Source organism: Ixodes scapularis, unplaced genomic scaffold (genome assembly GCF_016920785.2).
Source record: "Ixodes scapularis isolate PalLabHiFi unplaced genomic scaffold, ASM1692078v2 PGA_scaffold2__306_contigs__length_199485367, whole genome shotgun sequence".
Taxonomy (NCBI): Eukaryota; Metazoa; Arthropoda; class Arachnida; order Ixodida; family Ixodidae; genus Ixodes; species Ixodes scapularis.
The window spans coordinates 59,806,142-59,825,965 of record NW_024609857.1 but is presented as its reverse complement, the minus strand read 5'-3'; the positions used below and the strand labels follow the sequence as shown (position 1 = coordinate 59,825,965).

At 45.3% G+C, this 19,824-nt stretch overlaps 2 protein-coding genes and 1 long non-coding RNA gene across 3 annotated transcripts in view; 2 read left to right on the top strand and 1 right to left on the bottom strand.

The window, feature by feature from the left end:
* LOC8030755 (E3 ubiquitin-protein ligase listerin) overlaps positions 1 to 6,646 on the bottom strand; it is a 60,216-nt gene extending 53,570 nt beyond the window's left edge. Inside the window, exons 1-2 of the mRNA XM_029987483.4 lie at positions 6,423 to 6,646; positions 1,253 to 1,468 (exon numbers count right to left, since the gene is read on the bottom strand). Coding sequence (XP_029843343.2) covers positions 1,253 to 1,468; positions 6,423 to 6,467 — 261 coding nt within the window. The 5' untranslated portion in view covers positions 6,468 to 6,646. The remainder of the gene's footprint in view (positions 1 to 1,252; positions 1,469 to 6,422) is intronic.
* A 217-nt stretch (positions 6,647 to 6,863) lies between these two features.
* LOC115326554 (uracil phosphoribosyltransferase homolog) lies at positions 6,864 to 10,233 on the top strand. The gene is made up of 7 exons (XM_029987481.4): positions 6,864 to 7,106; positions 7,282 to 7,324; positions 7,909 to 7,978; positions 8,150 to 8,212; positions 8,316 to 8,477; positions 9,645 to 9,743; positions 9,973 to 10,233. Exons 1-7 carry the CDS (start codon positions 6,934 to 6,936, stop codon positions 10,077 to 10,079), a joined length of 717 nt encoding a protein of 238 aa, XP_029843341.2. The 5' UTR covers positions 6,864 to 6,933; the 3' UTR covers positions 10,080 to 10,233.
* A 7,289-nt stretch (positions 10,234 to 17,522) lies between these two features.
* On the top strand, positions 17,523 to 18,751 carry LOC121836365. The gene is made up of 2 exons (XR_006077900.1): positions 17,523 to 17,805; positions 18,528 to 18,751. It is a non-coding gene; the product is annotated as an uncharacterized LOC121836365 (long non-coding RNA).
* The last annotated feature ends 1,073 nt before the right edge of the window (positions 18,752 to 19,824 follow it).

Sequence of the window (19,824 nt, the reverse complement as noted above, 5' to 3'; positions counted from 1 at the left end):
GGCTTTATTTATTTGTTCTTGCTTTATAGGTGGCAACTAATTGATAAAAATCAAGTGTATCGAATGTCCTATGTGTATTTTTTATATTTTTTATGCTTGTTTATTTTTTTTTTTATGAAGGGCGTTCCTTTTGTGTGCGCGCGTGCGTGTGTGTAACGGTACCGTGCAGTCGCGTCGGTGTGGTTGTGCATGGTGCATCAACCAAACAAATGTGACTCCTGCAAGAGTTCAGCGTGGCCAAGTTGACGATGAAGACGAGGTGCGGAACTGCTGGATTACATGCCTCAATTTTGGGTCGACGATGACGGAAGGACTCCCTGGGCAGAAGATAAGGTGAAGAAAGAAGTTTCTGCGAATAAACTTCTCGTAGTTCGGGGGTATTGTCATGATTTATAAGACAAGGAAAAAGAAAAGGAACGAAGGAGAGATTTGTGGCAGCATGAAAAAAAGAAGAAGAATAAGGAGGCGCGAGAGGGGTTCGAAGCAATCCGACGAGGCGCGAGATTTGACGGCTGTCTTCTGGGGTTGCGGAGCTCGGGTCGGCTATGTCCCGTCCTCGAAATCGACTCCGCCAGGCTTGAACCGGTCGGCTACGTTCCGTCCTCGCAAACGACTCCGCCAAGCTTGGATCACCGCGCTCGGCATCGTCATTTTGGTCCGAAGGGCACCAGCGGGCCGGACATCATTCTCCGACGATCCGCCCGACGACGATCCACCCGCCACATCCCATGGTGACTATACAGGGTGATGACTATTTGTGTTGACAGTATATATCTTTACTTTTGAATGCAATATTTATTTCATTTATCCGACGCTGATCGTATTCCAGTTTTTTCTTTTTTCCTTTTTTTTTTCTTCTTCTTACAGTAAAGTATGTTTGAGTTCTCCCGCTGGCTCTGGCTTCCATGATTCTCCCTCACCTTCCCGAACGAACCTGACACGGTGGCAATGGCGGAGGTCCGAAAGAAAGTCGAGTCGCAGGAGACCGCAAAATTTTACTCACTGCACTAGCACGGATTGCACGGGAACTTCAAATTCTGCATTTTTGAAATTGTTTTTTTAATTCAGAAATACTGAATTCCCAAGTTTCGAATTTTGAGGGTAATGTCCTGGCATTGTTTTCTATTGTTTTGGATAATGAAAAAAAAAAAGATTTTGATGTGCCAGTGCCCCTTTAAGTCCTCCTGTTCAGAACGACTTTCAATGTTTTGGTGCACGCCACGTCAAGATGACAGGCAAGCTTCTCACTCACCTTGAGCCGTGTAGTCTGGTCTCGTTTGGTGAGTTTGCGCATCACAATGCGGAAGTCACTGTCTACGGTGGCATCCACGTCATCCACCACGTGCTGTCCAGTCGGGGGTATGTACGCCGGACAGTCTCCGCTCAGGGCACCAAACCCCACAAATCCAGACAGTCCTGCAGCTCCACTGGCAGAGAGAAGCTGGGCACTTCTGCCGCTGCTCGAAGGCTACAGAGCACGAAGTGTTGTATCAAAAGAGCACAGTGTACACATTACATCTGATGTGGCTGGTGTGCCATTCTCAAAACTCGTTCGCACATTTTCCTCTAAGATTTGTCCGAGTGCATTACATTCCCTTGTAACCGCTCAAGACGAGAAAAGACAAATTTTTATAATTTTTTATACATCATTTCTTAACAATGTGTGAACCAGTCTTCACACATCTCATAAATAGACAAAAAAAAAGGTCTGGTTTTTTAGGGCTGCTTATCCCCAGAAAGTTTGTACAAGTATTGACTGGGTAGGTGACATATCAAGTGAGCCTCTTTTTTCATTTATCTCAGCTACCTACTAGATCTGGTCCCATATTTTACTGCCAAATTCATTTAAAACATGCAGAATTTAGTTGGTGGAGGAAAGCATGGTTCCTTCAACCATGCCCTGCGTACCCCGCTGCATGTGCACTCCAAAGCATACAAAGGTTACAGATTTTTCTGTGTTTATATCCGGGTAGAACCTGCAGATGGTTTGCTGCAGTTATTTTAGTTGTAAAGATTGGTGTATTTCCATCTCTGATTTACTTAATGAGGGTGCTACAAACAGTGATTATCGGCAGTAATTATCTGCTTAAAGATATGCAGGTAACGTTAAACGAGGATATTGAAACATTCAATTAGCAAGGCAAAGAGCACTCGTCACACTTCCGTATTCTTTCCTTGTAGCACTTGGCTCGGAAAAGCAGCTGTCTCATTGTCAAAAACAAAAGGAAAAAAAAAAAAGATGCAAGTTCTTGATTCCACCTACTTCTTGATGTTTATAAGATCAAGACATATCCATCTAGCCATGACACGCAGTTTGTCTTCATTCAACTAGCTCCTTATTTAAACAAGGAAGAATAAAATCTAATTACAATGTTGTCCTATCGGTTGTCTTGCTCTCTTTAGCACCTTGGAACACAATTACGTAACATAAACAGAAAACAAAGTGATATCAGCAGACTGGAAAAAAGTCGAGAAAATAAGTATAGGGTGTCTGAAGTCAACAGGCTCGATCTAAAATGGGCTGTAAAAATTGATGCCTGCACGAAAAAATCTAAACTTTCCATCAAAGGTGTATTTCATAGGTTTGTTTTTTCTTGTAAAATTACAAAGCGTAGCTCCCTTTCCACAAAAAAAATGGGGCCAAAAAACTTGCCAGGGTCAACGGTGGGCGGCGACGCAGACGACCGAGTTGAGCGGCAGGGCGCATGGGGACGTCTGGCGTACATATTGATAGATAGCACTACCTCCTTATCGAGACTGCTCACGACAACCGTGATTTACTAAAAGTAAGATAATCTTTTTGCAGTGTAACTTTAATTTAAAAATAAAAGTGGACAATAAAAACAAAACTTGAAGTTCAACAAAAAAAAAAAATGGTTGCATAACGGCATTTTTGCTGCCAACGGATTTCGTCTGCGTTTCGTCTGCTTTCTTTCGCTGGTCGGCTTTGTCAGTTACAGGTTAAGGAAAGTATTCGAGGGAGAGGAGGGCTGGGGAGGAGGAAGCAAACGGAATGCTTGAGAGAAAAGAAGGCTTCCTTCTCTTTCAGCCTCCCTTTCCCTCGAAAGCTTTTCTTAGCCTGAAACTGACTACACATCTTCCGACGCCGCTTCGACGCCATCTATCAATATGTGCGCCAAACATGCCCCGCCCCGCCACTCAACTCAGTCGTCTGCGTTGTTGCCCACCATTGACGGGCAACGATAACAAGACGTTACACCAGGTGACTGCGGAGCTATGTCTAAGCCCTGGATGCAAGTGCCTTGGGAGTGGCAGCCGTCTACCAACACTGGGCCACCTCCTGGACCTCACTGCCTTCACTAAAGTGAGTGGTGACACCACCAAACCACCAGGGATTTTCCATCTGAGACGTTCATTGATCAGCCTGTGGGAAATCATTTCAGCTCTCGCTGGCAGACTCGATTGAACCTTTCCCGAACCTTCGAGCAACTGTGCTTGCGATGTTGAGAAGACCACGTCATCCTCCTTTTATACATATCATCTCATAATCACCATCGTTAAGACATGGCACCACGGGCCTCCACGGTACGGGTTGTCGCCTTTCCGCAGTGCCACGGCTTTCCTGAGCCAATAAAGATTAATATTATTGTTATTATTATTGACCCTGGCAAGTTTTTTGGCCCTATTTTTGACAGAAAGGGAGCTATGCTTTGTAATTTTACAAGAAAAAGACGGACCTGTAAAATACACCTTTGACGAAAAGTTAAGATTGCTTCATGCAGGCGTAGATTTTTACGGTCCTTTTTGGATTGAGCCTGGTGACTTCGGACGCCCTATATTTAATAAAGATGCCGCTGCATTGGAACTATTATTTGTTTCCAATCCAGACAAATTTACATTATCATTATTCACAACAACCCTGGGAATGATCGAGATTTGGAAATATCCTTCACGTGTAGGAGTATAAACAGAAGTAGTAGGCGAGGTAAAATTAGACATTACAAACATCATGTCGTATTACACCTGAGACTGCGGTGGAAGAAATCGGAAGAACTTTCAGTAGAAGGAACAGACACAGAGAACGTCTCAAACTCAGCTAACTGGTTTATTTCTCAAACAGCCTTTAAGTACCCTCGGAACTTTTTCCCAACCACACTCTACACATAAACTCCTTTGTTGCAGACATTTCGAACCGGATGGATACAAAAGATACAAAACAACCCACACATGAGACGAGGACTTAACAAAGGGACACTGCGGATCATCGCAGTGACCTTGAGAGAGATATGTCCCGAATCATCCTAACAGTCGCGTCAAAACGCACACACAATAAAAAAAAAAAAAAAAAAAAACCACACACAGGCGGCCCCTAAATTGTGGCGACACACCCAGACATAAAAAGACCACAAAGAGAACGCCTTTTTTTTCCCCTTTTCTTTTCCTTGGGAAAACACACCCAAGTGATCTCAAAACCGCAATCACAAACACATAAAAAAAAAAAAAAATTTTAGATGTATATACACATATACATTGTCTCTCCCCCCCCCCCTTTTCTCGTAAACCGAATGCGTTCGTTCAAAGTCTGAGAAACTTTTTGGAGTTGCGTCCAAGTTGCATCGATGCTTGGCTTATGCAGTTTCCAATAGAAGTTATTCTTATTGTTTCTTTAACGATGCTCTTAATGTCATTTCGCTCTTTATGCAGAACTTCTGTCTCTGACCAAAGCGCATTACAATTATTGCATTCCTCTATGTGTTTTGCTATTTCGGAGTTCGGCGCATGCATGCGTACATTTCTCTTGTGTTCTAGTAACCTGTCATTGAGGCATCTTGAAGTTTGTCCCACATACCTAAATCCAAATGTCAACGGAATCTCATATACTACACTCTCTTTGCAAGGAACTAAAGGTTCCCGATGGGCCTTCTGACAACCCTTGTGGTCCGACAGAAAGGGCGTCAACCTGCTCATTTTTAAATCTGGAGAAAACACTACGTCCACGCCGAACTTTTTTGCGAGAGCCTTTAGGTTGTGGGAAATCCCGTGGAAATACGGGATTACTGCTATCTTCTTTCTTGCTTCCTTTTCCCGTGGTTCGTTGTTAAATTTCAGTTCTAATTGTCTTTTAATGAATTCTTCTTTATAACCTGCAGATTCTAGCCTCCTCCACTGTTCTTTCACAGCACTACTCATAAAATGAGCGCATGATTTACCCAACGCAATTGTTACTAAGGACTTAACTACCCCTGCTTTAACCGACTTGGCGTGACAACTCTCTACTTAACACAGGTTTTTCGGCTTTCTTCCCGTATTCCAACAAAGACCTTGTTCGACATGTACGCGTAAATCTAGAAACTGCAGGATCCCATTTTCAGGTTTTTCAGTTGTAAACCTAAGCTCCGGAGCTGCTGCTTTTATAATCGATTCTAAACCCTGAGCATCATTCTCTCGAAAAGCGCAAATAAAAATATCATCCACGTACCTTTTAACAATGCAACCATTCAAGTTATTCTCTTTAAGTGTTTCACTTAAGCAACTATCTAAGGTGTTAAGATAGATTTCTGCTAACATCGGAGCCACCGAAGATCCAATGCATACACCATCTCTTTGAACATATTTCTGCCCATTATATTCAACTGTTGCTTGAAGGTACAAATCAAGAAGTGAAAGGAAACTGTCGACGGCGATGCCCGTCCTGGACTGAAAGTTTACCAGGTTTAACTCTAGCACCTGCCGAACTCTTTGCATCAAGCGCACTTTCTCAAGCGAATAGTATAGATCCTTAATGTCCATTGACATTACAGTGCATTGTCTTCCATGAAAGCCCTCTAGAACATCAATTAGTGCCTCTGAATTTCTCAGTGAAGGACTCCCCTCCAGTTGAATTACATTCAACCTTCTTTGCAAAAATTTCGAGACGCTACACTGCCACGTTCCGAGTTCGTTGATTACTGTGCGAAAAGGCATATCCGGTGTGTGATCTTTCAAAAAAAAATTTTAGACTTAACGAAGACCTTGTTTGGTTAACTACTTGTTTTGCCAAATTATCCATCTCATCTTCCTTGAAGATTTCAACAATATTCTTCTTAATTTTCTTAATGTTCCCTTTCCATTCAATGAAGAGTGCGCTGAGGGCTTCGTCTGAGGGCTTCGTTACAAACATATTTTAAGAACTTCTATGCAGTGTATACATTGACGGCCACATTGATGAATGTGGATTAACGACCTCTAGAAAATTGATTAACGAAATCTAGAAAACAAAACTTCTCAACCTGTCAAGGCCACAAGTACCCATTGAGTATTACACAGGTTCAGAATCTATGTGTCACGTCCTGGAACGACTGGAAACATTCACAAAATGCAATCCCCAGCACATTAACATGTGTCAGATGATGGAGCTGTAACACACTGTTTTGTGTTGGCACACTGCGTCGGGTGGAAGTATGCAACACCGATCAACTTACCCGAGCATTGCCTTTTGTGCGTTGCCCCTTCTTGTTGCCGCCCATGCTGAAGTTCACTGAAAACTCGCTCGAAGTTTCTTGTATGGCCAAACCGAGTTTCTTTTCCAGACAGTGCGGGGTCTTTGATTTGAAATAACGAGGCGTAATTAAAACATATTTCTACACGCGCGGCAACCACCACGCATCACCCAGCCCACGACGAGCGCAAAAGAAATTTTGTACTTTTTTTTTTTTTTGATAATTAATGATGATGATCATCATTGCATGCTGTGCAAATTTGTGGAAGTACAGGAATATTCTAAAGGAAAAGTTACTAAATCCATGTGAAGAAACAAACGTTTAATGAGACACATCGTGGGCAAGCTCGTTGATCGTGGGAACTAGTGAATTGAAAAAATAAACCGCAACTGTATCCTAAGTCACTAGCGGCCAATCCAATCCGAAAAAGAGTCAATGGACGAAGTGGGTCGACAGTTTAGGCAGTTTAGGATCGTAAAACGTAAACATTGTAATGGAAAACACTGCAGAAAATGATACACCCGACGTTGTGAAGGGACTAACTGCTATTGATACTTCGCCCCAAGTTATGTATCCAACTCTTGACAGCCTTGCGACGAGCAAAGCCTTAAGAATTATGCCGATGAATGATCAAATAAAAGAGCTCCAGACGATAATACGTGACAAGTAAGTCCACCATGCCCATAATTCCGCCTCTTAGCATTGTCTAGATAAATGTATTATATAATTCATTGAATGTAGGCGAAATAAGCTTGACTGCACTATAAGTGACGTGGCGCGAATGTTGTATGCTGTTGTTGCAGGTTAGCATTAATGAAACCATGCTCGATTTTCGTTACAGAAACACTAGTCGGAGTGAATTCGTATTTTATGCCGATAGACTAGTAAGTATCATATCTACGATTCCCTTTTCGTCTCGCATAAACATGGAAGCTTTGCTATTTTGTCCTTACACAGTTGCGACGCTCCAATTTGCCTGGAGTGGAGAACATTCGCGAGTGTGTCACACCTCAATAGACTGAGCCATTGGCCTGTTTTTGTCGGCCAAGGTACGCGAGCGCGCCCGTAAGACGCGCGCATGTTATGCTGGCATCCAGTATAAAGCGCCACTGCAGCGTTTGATCGTGCTCGAGTGACGGTTGTTTTGCAAGCGTGCGTCAGCGTCTGTTCACGCACTGTGGAGAGGGTCAGAAGGACCTAAAAAGGATTACATAAACAAAGGTAAAATGCAGTTTGTGTTGTCCTAACAAGACAATAACAGTGCTTTTCTTTTAGCTCTTCTGTTGCTTTGTTTTTTTTCCCCAAAAATATTTATTTACCAATGAAATTCTGACAGCTTAGCTTCCGCCGAGTAACATAACAAAGCGCAATGAAGCGCATCCGAAACACGGCCGAGAAATATTGGACTTCGACTGTCAAAGGCGCTGCCCGAATTGGGGCGCTACAACCCTCTTGCCCTATTTTTCAGATACGCTTGGTTGTAGAAGAAGGATTGAACCAGCTGTCATACTCAGAATGTACTGTCATAACACCAACAGGCAAGTCTAAAATTGTGCAAGCATTGCCCTTAAATGAGTACTAGGGTGTCGTTAGATATTTCTTGGTTTCCTTGTCACAATGCCGAATTGCCTTGACATTCTGGCCGATTAATAAAGTTACTTTGGATCTTAATAGAGTTCCCCAATTCATGGCCACCATTTTCCACACAGGATCTCCTTACAAAGGCATCAAATTCCTCAGGGGAAGCTGTGGGGTTAGCATCATCCGAAGCGGTAAGATGCATAGCTGTTGCAGGGGATAGTTGTGTCTTGTACAACGGATAGTTGTATCTTGATAATAATGTAGTGAATAACTAGAGTCGTTCATCTGTTATAGGAGAGGCAATGGAGCAAGGGCTACGAGATTGCTGCCGATCCATCCGCATCGGAAAAATCCTCATACAGAGCGATGAAGAAACCCACGAAGCAAAAGTCGTCTATGCAAAGTTCCCCGTTGACGTGGCATCTCGAAAAGTGTTGCTCATGTACCCGATCATGAGTGAGTAGATACGACGTAAAGAGTGTTCTTTAAAAGTTAAGTAGGAAGGACTACTGGAGTGCTCCACTACCAAGAACTGGAGGGGTTAAAATTAATTTAATGATCTTACTACCAGTCATTCAAATAAGCGGAAGCAAATACAAAAAAAGCGTTTGGCGTCGTGAAGAGAATAAAAAACAGGTCCTGCAAGTTTTCAGCAGGGCAATAGTTAATTTAACTGAGGTTACTACTGCCCTGTTGAAAACATGTACGTTTTTTTTTTTTTTTTTTTTTTTTATTGTCTTCACCACGCCAAATGCTCCCTTTGTATTTGCTTCCGCTTCTTGGAATGACTGCATACTGTAAAATACCAGGGGAACACCCATCCAACTTTCACTTGAAACTGGGTCAATCTAGACACAGGCGCTTGCACGGCAAACTCGGCAACTTGTACGGCAACCTGTAACTTCCAGAATTTCGAAGTTTTTCAAATGTTGATAGGGGGCGCTTGAACGACGTGGTGGGCACTTTTACGGTATTACACAATATATATATATAAATATCTCTTCTTTTTTTTTATCACTGAGTGGTTGTATGCTAGTTTGTCCAACACTGTTATTCTTCAAACTATACTCTATCTCCCTAGTTGCCTACAGCATTGTGCAAGTCACAAGTGGGAGGTAGAAGAAAGTCCTTTTTGTATGCTTTTTGAGTGACAAGCTAATCCCAGAGGGGGACAATAGCAACATTCGAGTACAGAAAAGTGGGTTGGGCTAAAAGGGGAATTCCTCCTAACCCCTACTCTCGAACAGCTTGCATCATGCTTTTCTCCCCTACACTCTCACCAGTTAAGGCTGCTCATAACTGGTAAGATAGTGTATACCATAAAATACCGGGCAAGCGCCCACTCAAACTTTGGAGATAATCGCAAAAAAATGGGGGATGTGCACTTGTCCGGCCATCAATTTTACATATAAATGTACTGTGCTTATTTTCTCAGATCTCGCAAGTTTTGTAATGGGCACTTCATGTGGAATGGGCGGGGATGCGTGGTATTCTACGGTAGTTTCAGAGACGTAAAATATTCTTAGAAAAGTGGAAAAGAGTGTTTACTTACATACTTGTTTTGCATTTGAGGAAGTTTGTTTTGTGTCCATTCCATGATCTTGGATGCTTATTTGTTGACAGGTACGGGAAACACGGTGATCAAATCAGTGCGAGTGCTTAAGGAGCATGGAGTTCAAGAAGAGAACATCTTTCTGCTGAATCTTTTCTGCACTCCTCATGGTAATACACCTTTTATTAGCATACATCGACTAGGAAACTCAGTTGTAACTTTTCATCACCCTTATGTAGAAACTACAGAAGACTTCCTCACAAACCTGTGTGTGAGCATATCTCTAACCCTGTTTTTGGAGACGTCTTGATTCATGAGTTTCGCAATTGCATAAGCATTGTCACCAAAGTTGTGCAGCTTTCATTTTTAATCAAAATCTGTGGTGTTTTCGTTTTGCAGGTGCAAGGCTGGTAATGCATGCCTTTCCCAACATGACAGTGCTGACATCTGAGCTGCATCCAATGGCTCCAAATCACTTTGGGCAGAAATACTTTGGAACAGATTGATTATCACCCTTATGTATGTTTTACAAAATGTTGGTTATTTCTAGCTTTCTTCCATATGTGCTATGTAGAGTTTTAGAAATGTGTGCTGTGATGACTCTTGATTGACAAGAGCAAGCATTTTAGTCATTTAACTAAATTAAAAGTTATGTTTACCAAAATCACCCCGTGTTAATTGTCTTTCGGTTTTGATTTGGCTAGACTTCCCTAGTATAAGTCGTGTGCCTGAAGGAATTGCCCATAGGCCACTTTCCAAAAAAACACGTCTTATTATTTTTTTTTTTTTGGGGGGGGGGGGGGGGAGGGGGCACATAACATGAGCAATTTCAAAAGTTATAACAAAAGAGCAATTTTCGACTAAAATATTTTTTCCTAAATATAAAATTTCAAAATTAGCTTCAATGTCAAATTTTGATTTCAGATCTGTTCCCTTCTGAAATTTGTCTTCTAGATTAAAAATATTGCCAACAGGCACCCGTTTGCATGAAAAAAAATATCCTCGGGCATCAAGCTTGTCTGGCGTAAAGATAGCGGAACTCTAAACTAAAATCCAGGGCAACGTTACTAGAACCCTCAGTTGGGAAACTCGCCGTTGAAACCTGGACCGCTGGCGTCCACCGAGACCGAGCTAAATACGACAGCAGCCCCACCCTTTATCATTTGTCTTTACTGTGGTCCCCTTGAACTTTCAGACGCATGTTTTTGCGTAAAAACCAACGGGAAAAACTAATTTTGTAGTAACTTTTATTGGAGTTTATTACAAATTGAGGGCGCGTGATGTTTTCTAAAATCTTGTTTGCTTGTAAGGTTTTGCGGCACAATTAATACAACCATGCCTCAGCGGTGATTTCAGGTAACGCGTACCGACCAACGTTGGTCCCGACCTAGGTGCATCTTAGCCTTCCCGGACATGTTCCAGGTTTCGCGACCGGGGTGTGCGTTCATTTGCTTTGAAGCTGTGCAAAAAAGAGCAGCTCTCTTCAAAACATGCCCCAAAACACGCCGGATTCCATCTGATCGCCGTGAAGTGACTCGTCGACACTGTATATACTGTGTTATTTGATACCTTTCTCAAATCCTGTTTGGATAATGCGGCACCGTGGGGTACGTACATTATATGTTGTTTGACTGATGAGGCTCGTTGAAGTTTATCCCCGCAGGGGGCACTTGTGAAAGCAGGTGTTTGGTGAGTGGCGTCACCACGGACCCCGAGCCATGAGGGTTCGCCCGCCCACGTGTGGCTGTGCGTGGCTTTCCCGTGTTCGAGGAAAAGGGCATCCTGGTGGTTGAGTCGAGCCCGGGGTAGGTTTGGACCCTTCGGGGCCCCCCGGGTGAGGCAATACACCACTTCGGCCCCCGCTTCTCGTAGACGGGAGTCCTGGTAAGGCCCGGCCAGGATGATTCAGCCTAGTCGCCACTTCTACTATCCCCTCCTCTCTTTCACCCTTGTCTTCTCCTTCTTTTCACTCTTCTTTCTTTTTTCAACTCCTTTGGCGGCAAGGGCGAACCTTGGGTGGCGACAGACTTCTTGTCCAGAACCACACTTGGGTATAGTACCTGGGCAGTGCTAATAGCGTAACGTCTCCAGCAAAGCCCTGTTTGTTATGGTGCGTTACCTATTCCCGCGTTGGGCTCCGTGGTGGGCGGCACACCACAGGTTCTGAAGACTCTCCGCCTCTTATGGCTCCCCCTTCCTCCAAACCGAACACGGCGCGTGCCCCTAAAAAGAGGTTGCTCCGTACTTACTTTCGAGAAAGCATCCGAACCGCCAAAGTTTCCAAGATTTTTTGTCATTCAAGCCCTAGATGAAGAAAAGCCACTGGCTAAGCTGTCGCCTTTTCTAGTTTCAAAATGTCTTGATGCCATTATTGGCAAAGCTCTCAAGGCGAAAAAGCTTTCTGGTAACCTTGTCGAGGTTGAAACAGAAGTTCAAAGCAGGACGCTTCTAAAACAGACATGTCTAGGCGAACACCAGATAAAAGTCGGCCCACATCGGACACTGAATAGTGTTCGAGGTGTTATCTCTGAGCCTGATCTGATAGATTGCACTGAGGATGAAATTCTGGCTGGACTGCAGAAACGGGCAGTGGTGGCCGTCATGCGGATCATTATCCGTAAAGACAGGCAGGAGCAGCCAGCCAAGCATTTGATCCTGACTATTGAACTGCATACGCTTCGTACGACCTTTTATCCTCAACCCACAAAGAAGTTTCCGGTGTCAGCGCTTCGGGCATGGCTCGTGAAACTGTCGGGGCCGTGAAACTTGAGCAAAGTGTCAGCAACGACCATGTTGCTGACATTTGTGAGAATACTCTCAACTGTGTTAACTGCCAAGGCAACCATGCTACTTATGCTAGAACATGCCCACAATGGAAGCGGGAAAAAGAAATCCTAACCCTTAAAGCACAAAAGAACATTACCTACCAAGAGGCAAAACAACAGTATTCCTTTTTCGCAAAAGGAACGTTTGCGCAGGCGGTGCAAAGGGGACCAGCACCGCGAACAGAATTGAAGGCCACTCGGGTCTCTCCTGAGGTCCTGGCTGTGGCTCTTCAGCCCCCAACCCCCAGCAGCGGCAGCAGCTTCCCCCGGTTTCTGGAGGAAGCGCACCAGCTGCCTCTCGACCAGGGCCGTACCCAGAAAAACATTTCGGGGGGGGGGGGGGGGGGGTTCGGGGACAACGGCGGCCATTTTGAAAGTGTCTATTGTCTTATTTTCGCCTATGAATCATGTGCAGCGGTGGCATATAATGGAGAGTTGCAGCAAACCGGTCCCGGTTTGGTACCCGGTAGCCGACCGGCGCCACTGCGTGTGCGCAGATGTGGAGATTAAAATCGGCTGGCTGCAAGTGCACCGACCAGGGCTGTACCCAGAAAAAAATTTCGGGGGGGGGGGGGGGGGGGGGGGGGGGGGGGGGCGGGCGGGCGGGGAGGGGTCAGAACCCCCTAACCCTCCCCCCCTGGTTACGGCCCTGCTCTCGACCACGGGACGGGCAGGGAGCACCCCTATCTGTCTCCACTCCAAGGTGTCTCCCTAGGGAGAAGGAGCGAGAGTCTCGCCCCAACTCACGGGAGAGGGCCTCGTCCAAGGAGCGGCATCACGCCGCTCCTTCAACAGCTGAAGGGCGGGGACGGATGGAGTTGGGCGACGTTCAGCCCAGCACCTCCACTGCTGCCCCTTGGAGTGAGGGCGGTCGTGGCCGGGGAATCCGGCCCCGTGCCTCGACTTTGCCCAGACCTACACAAAAAGGCTCGTCTCAAGAGGTGGAGGCGAGCCTCAAGATTGAAACATGGCCCCTGTACCAGGAGCGACTAAACGTTTTCTTCATTATACTCAACATCGTCGAGGAGTCCCCAATATGCGCAGTCCCGTGTAGCGTTTGTGGACCGACAATCTACTCCGTCGTATGCTCGTTGTGTGTGCCAGTGGACTCCCTATGCGGACATTGTGTTGGAGCTCACCGCCCACTTCACACCGTGCCTGTCAGTGATTGTTCAGTGCTTTGCGTTTCATAAGTGCAGCCAACAACGTGGAGAAAGCATCTCGAATTTCGTCCCCGCCCCACGCCGCTTCTCCGAACACTGCAACTTTGGTGAGACCTTGTCAGCCATGCTATGGGACCGTCTGGTGTGTGGTGTCCTGGACAAAAGGGTGCAGCGTCGTCCGCTGGGCAAACCAGTGCTGGAGCTCAAAAAGGCGTTTGAGGCTGCAGATCCTTTGCCTTTGTAGGATTTGCAGCAACGACATTGATTTCCGTCAACAGCCTAAAGGGGCACTCAAGTGGATTCTGAGATCGTCTATTTATTGGCATAACTCAATCTATGGGCTTTAAGCATTCTAAAAAACCCAAGATAGCATTCAAGGGCAGCCGATTTTCATAGTAAAAATCCAATTAAAGATTGTGGCACGCCACCTTTTCTGTGCCGTAGCGCAGAACACCAGGCGGTGCCACCGGACAGGAAGGCAGCATGGGAGGGCACGCGACAGCCAGTCACAAGTGACGGCTTCTTGGCGGACTGATTTTTCAAAGGCGCACATGTTTGAAAATTTAGTGTGCCGGGAAGCCATTATTCGTGATTGGCTGTCATGTGCCCTCCCCTGTTGCCTTCCCGTCCGATGGCACCCTCTGGCGTTCTGCGCCACAGGGCAGAAAGGAGGGCATGCCGCAATTTTTAATAGAATTTTAAATAGCGAGATTGACCGCCCTTGTATGTAATTTCGGGTTTCTTAGGATGCTTAGAGTCCATAGATTGAGTTATGACATAAAATAGACGATCTCAGAATCCACCTGAGTGCCCCTTTAAGATGATGACCGCCTTCTTTATTGAAAGTAGCTACCCACTCAGCGTTCTGTGCAGTACGAGCAGTCGCGTCTCTAACATTTCGCGACACAACTCTCTATTTCCCCAACCAAGATCTAAACCACCATGCAACACCCTCATCATCACGTTCCATCCCTCCATACCCAGGCTCAGCAGACTAATCATCGAGACCACTTTCCACCTGGTAGACTCTACAGTTATCTCTAAAGCACCCGCCCTAACGTCCTATCGAAGCACAACTTACGATCCCTTCCAGTATGCAGCAACCACTCCGAAACCCCCTCATCTTCACGTTCCATCCCCCCATACCCAGGCTCGGCAAACTAATCATGGAGACCACTTCCCACCTCATAGACTCTACAGTTATTTCTAAAGCACCCACCCTAACTTCCTATCGACAGCCCATCTTACGATCCCTTCAGTATGCAGCAACCACTCCGAAACCCCCTCATCTTGACGTGCCATCCCTCCATACCCAGGCTCGGCAAACTAATCATGGAAACCACTTCCCACCTCGAAGACTCTACAGTTATTTCTAAAGCACCCGCCCTAACTTCCTATCGAAGCCCAACTTACGATCCCTTCCAGTATGCAGCAACCACTCCGAAACCCCCTCATCTTTACGTTCCATCCCTTTGTACCCAGGCTCGGCAAACTAATCATGGAAACCACTTCCCACCTCAAAGACTCTACAGTTATTTCTAAAACACCCGCCCTAACTTCCTATCGACAGCCCAACTTACGATCCCTTCCAGTATGCAGCAACCATTCCGAAACCCCCTCATCTTTACGTTCCATCCCTCCATACCCAGGCTCGGCAAACTAATCATGGAAACCACTTCTCGCCTCGAAGACTCTACAGTTATTTCTAAAGCACCCGCCCTAACTTCCTATCGACAGCCCAAGTTATGATCCCTTCCAGTATGCAGCAACCAGACCACAAAGCCTCAGACTTTGCTCCCTGGTACCACGCCGTGCGGCACTTCGACATGTCTTGCGTGCAAACACACCGGCCCTCCTTACAATCTGCCAATGAGAATTCCTCCGGCCCTTCAAAAGTGTCACAAATATTAGATAATGCTGCTCTCCAGCTAGTGAAGGCACATCTAAGATATCATAATGACCACTGTGCCCAGTTACACCAAACGCTCACCGTCGCTAAGACTCCTCAAGTCCCTTGACTCATCTTTCGATTCACACTCATGCAAACTTGTTGACAAAATTCTGGAAGTCAACTCATATCTCTATGCCGATGGTCTCACCTGTAAATCAAGGAAACTATACACTCTCTTGCCCCGAAATGATGAGGCTTCCGTCCAACGCATTGATGATGTCGCCATACGAGACGATTTACCCCTCACTGCCCCTGAACACGTTATCTTATCGAAGGGCCCGTCCTTCGTTCCTGCACTTCAAAGCCGACCTTACCCTTTTTTGTTTTTACATGTGGACAGCAAACAATTCTTCTGATGCCTACTTTTAGATGCCCACTTCACCCAGCATCCGTCTAACTTTAATCGCACCATGTTCGACACCATTAACCCAAAGACTACTATCCGGACCCTGCTTCCCGCCAAACACCCTGAAACTGACAGTTCAATCAAAGCATGTCGTAGCATTCTTGCCAACTCCTCTAGCAAACTAATCTCTAAATACCGCAATGCAACCCCACAAGAAGTTACTGCTCTAAACTCCCTTCGAAACCGCGCTAACCTCATAACCAAGCCAGCCATAAGGGTGGAAACGTGGTGGTCTGCACTCTGTAACGCCTACCCCTCCCTCAAGTTTACCTCACTGATATCGACATGCGCTGTCAACTTCCTAGACTTAAAAGTCACTAGTGACGGTCACAGGTTCCACACCTTTGTGCACTATAAACCCACTGACAGCCATAGCTACCTTCTTTACTCCTTGATCCATCCTAGATCCCAAATCAACTCTATTCCCTTCTCACAATTCCTTCGCCTCCATAAGATTTGCAGCGACGAAATCAATTTTCGTCTTTAAGACGATGACCGCCTTCTTTACTGAACGTAGTTACCCACTCGACCTTCTGCGCAATGCGAGCAGTTGCTTCTCCAACATTTCGTGGCACTGCTACTGCGACTCGCATCTTCCGAGTGCTCTAGTGGGGCATGTCGGGCTGCTTCAACGAGCCGAAACAGCTTCTATGGCTATGTGGCCTTTTCCTTTTCACACTTGTCAGCTCAGCTGCACATTACTGTTTGTGCCGGCCCTTATACCACTGCTTCGTCGGCCTGTTCTGGTACTTGTGGCATCATCACTGACATCGCCACTAGTCTCAGGTATCTTGGCGTCAATACCAGTGACAGCCTTGATGCTGGCTATTGGACTGTCATCGTCAGCCTCACACAATTGCTGCTGCTTTTCTAGAAGGTACCTCACCCAGGTTGCTTTCTGCGATACTTTTACACTGCACGTCTGAAAACAAGTGAGGAGAATGTCACAAAAGTGGCCATGACTGCTAGAAACTGCCACTTATTTAGAGACAGTGATCCCGGGAACTTGTAGATTCCTTTGTAATGTAGCCAGCTCACTACTTTGCCTACTTCTATAGTGGCCCCCAGCAGCAGATGTTTTCTGGAACACGTAAATATCTCAAGTAGAAACTGTGCAGCAACTGTATTCAATGTATATATGCAATGCATTATTAAACAATTTTTAGGATGTTTTGGAATAAAATTGTGCACGTATCATGTAAACACACGTAACATATTTCGCTTTGAAACAGTATGGGATTATCCAACATCAAAGAAAGCTAGAAATAGAAACATTGAGAGACTGACTTCACGCAGCATTTCTTTTTATTTCATTTTGGAGGATGTCAATGGGAATGTAAAAGCCGGTCAAAAGTCAGGGTGACGAATACCTACACTACGTTTATTAGAACAGGGCATTTACAAGATTTGTACCACTTAAAGAAAAGTAAACTCTTTTTGTCGTATTGCATTCTTCCCAGAATCTCTACTTCGCGGCAGCCAAGTAAAGATTCAGCCAACTTCGCAAGCTGTTGCCAGAGCAACAAACGCGAAATTTAAAACGCTGCTAGGCGAAGTCAGCTAGTATTAGAATCGATTCGCCCAACCAGGGGGCGCTTCGAAATTGCGATGGTAGCGCCACCGCAGTACAACACATGGTCGTGTCGCGCCGGTCGTGCTCGTAGCGTTGCATTGGCGTCGCAGGTATTTCGAGCGTACGGTGAAGATTTAGAGAAGGATAGAAAGCGTGCAAGAAATATTTCTCATGGTGAGTCAAGAAACGATAGAAAAGCTTCAATAACACGCATCTTCCACCGAGAAAGCGGTTGATTTCCCCGCAAACGAGTCGGGTCCGCCTCGCAAGTACGGCCGTGCCGGCCGTGCGGCGTCTACTAGATAACTTTACAGGTGAGCGGCACTTGTTTACATTTTGCGCTGTAATAACATTGTGCCTTTAAGATTACTGATCACGATAAACCACTGCTCTCGTGAGTCCTGTTAGACGACGTCGGGATACTATTTTTCGGTCGCTGAACCACCGGCAGACTACGTTCTCGCACTAGAGGCTACGAGTGGGATAGCTTTTCGGGCTCGCCCACGTCGAAGAAATATTAACGTGTCGGGGATCGTGCGGGCCTTGTCTGATAATTCTGGGATGAGATAAGAGCCCCGCGTACAGTTGCGACTACAGGTCCTCGCTGGGCTGGAGTCGCGGACCGGTGCGAGCATTGTGCCGACGCTCGTAATTTTATTAGTATTGTTGAACACGCGTCCTCATCAGCCTGCCTCGGCAGTAGGGAACTAAAACGCCAGGGCACGACCTGAACAAAGGCCTCGTAGATTTCTTACCAGGTTTTTTTTTGTCCTACTTCACTGAGGCAGTAGTTTGCAGTTACTGGGGACCTGCTCCTGCTGATTAATGGTACTTTTTCTGCGAGTTTGAACAATAATGTGCCGCGAGATTCTGTCAGAAAGAGGGGCAAAACAGTTGAAAACGAAAACAGGCTAGCCTAGACTAAATCTCCAGCATAAATGTCTGCTATGCATATGACTGCACATAATTTTAGTCAAATTTTCATGACAATGTTCAGTTGGATGGATTTATAAAAAAAACTTCATTTCTCTTTCAGGTTCAAGTTGTCCAGTCCACATGCAAGATTTTCAAATATTGGGTGGGGGCTTGATTCATACTTTCCTGTGTGGGACATTTGAGGAGGAAAATGTTGTGTAGCAAAGAAAACACCAGTGACACATGATAGGTTGTCATTAGTAGAACAATTTTTATTTTCTGAAAAAATAATCCATGCCTGTCAGTGTTTCATTGCTGCTTCACTGAATAAAGGTTCTTTCGTGGCATGTTTTCAAGCGTTTCCAGGAATGTACCGTATTTTCCGGGCTATGCTTTTAAAAATGAAAATTTTAGGCTGTGCGGACTATGCGGGATTTTTGTTTTTCAATATCGTTGATTATGACGATACGGATTTTGTGAATGAAAGGGTATGTTAATGATAATTTATGTATAATACCAGCTTCTTTTTGCGCTAAGAAAGCAGACACTTCTCAAGGTGTGCTGTCTATGAGAGGATATTCGTGACAACTAAGCACCAGGTACAGACGATGCACTGTATGTGTACAATGTAAGCAAAATCTATTTTTTACCCCAAATTTGCCCCCGTGGACTATAGTCTGGAAAATATGGTACAGCAGCATAATGCATCGCTTTCAGAAATGTTTTGTTGACAGTGAAAACGATTTTTATTGAGTTTTGTCACAACCACGAGTAGGTAAACACACAACCTTGTGACGGTGACATTGGCGCAGACTCGAAGTATGGCTGGCAGGACACTTGCAGATGATGTACACATCTCGAGAAGCAAGGACTGTCCAAGAAATTGTAGGGCCGAGAACCCCGACTATTTCAGAGATCTTGCACGGCAGATCAGCTGTTCGAAGATATTCCAGATCTCACGAAAGATGTCTCCCAGTTCGTGAGAAAGCAGTCGTCACCTAAGCTTATCCATCTTTAGCCAAGCTATATTGAATCTTGGGGTACAGACTAAACCAAAACGTGCAACTCGAAGACGACAGAGACTACAGAAGTTGCCAATGAACTAACAATACTTTTAACTGGCTAAGAACCGGGCACACATAGAGAATGCAACATAGATGAGGAAAGGTCACCTGTATCTTCGAGCGAGGGAGTGAAAATTAATTTAAATTAACTAAGAATCTTTCACGAGCAATTACAGGGTTGGTAGGTTTCCTGCAATTAGACTTTATTAAACACCTCAGCTGGCATCTCGTCTAGTGACTTGTTGCAGGATGAGCCTCAGCGTTGTCCTTGCAGGTGTTCACGAAGTGCACGCTGCAGATCCTCGCTGACGTTGGCGGAATCAAAACGGAACCGCCACCACTGAAAAATAAGTC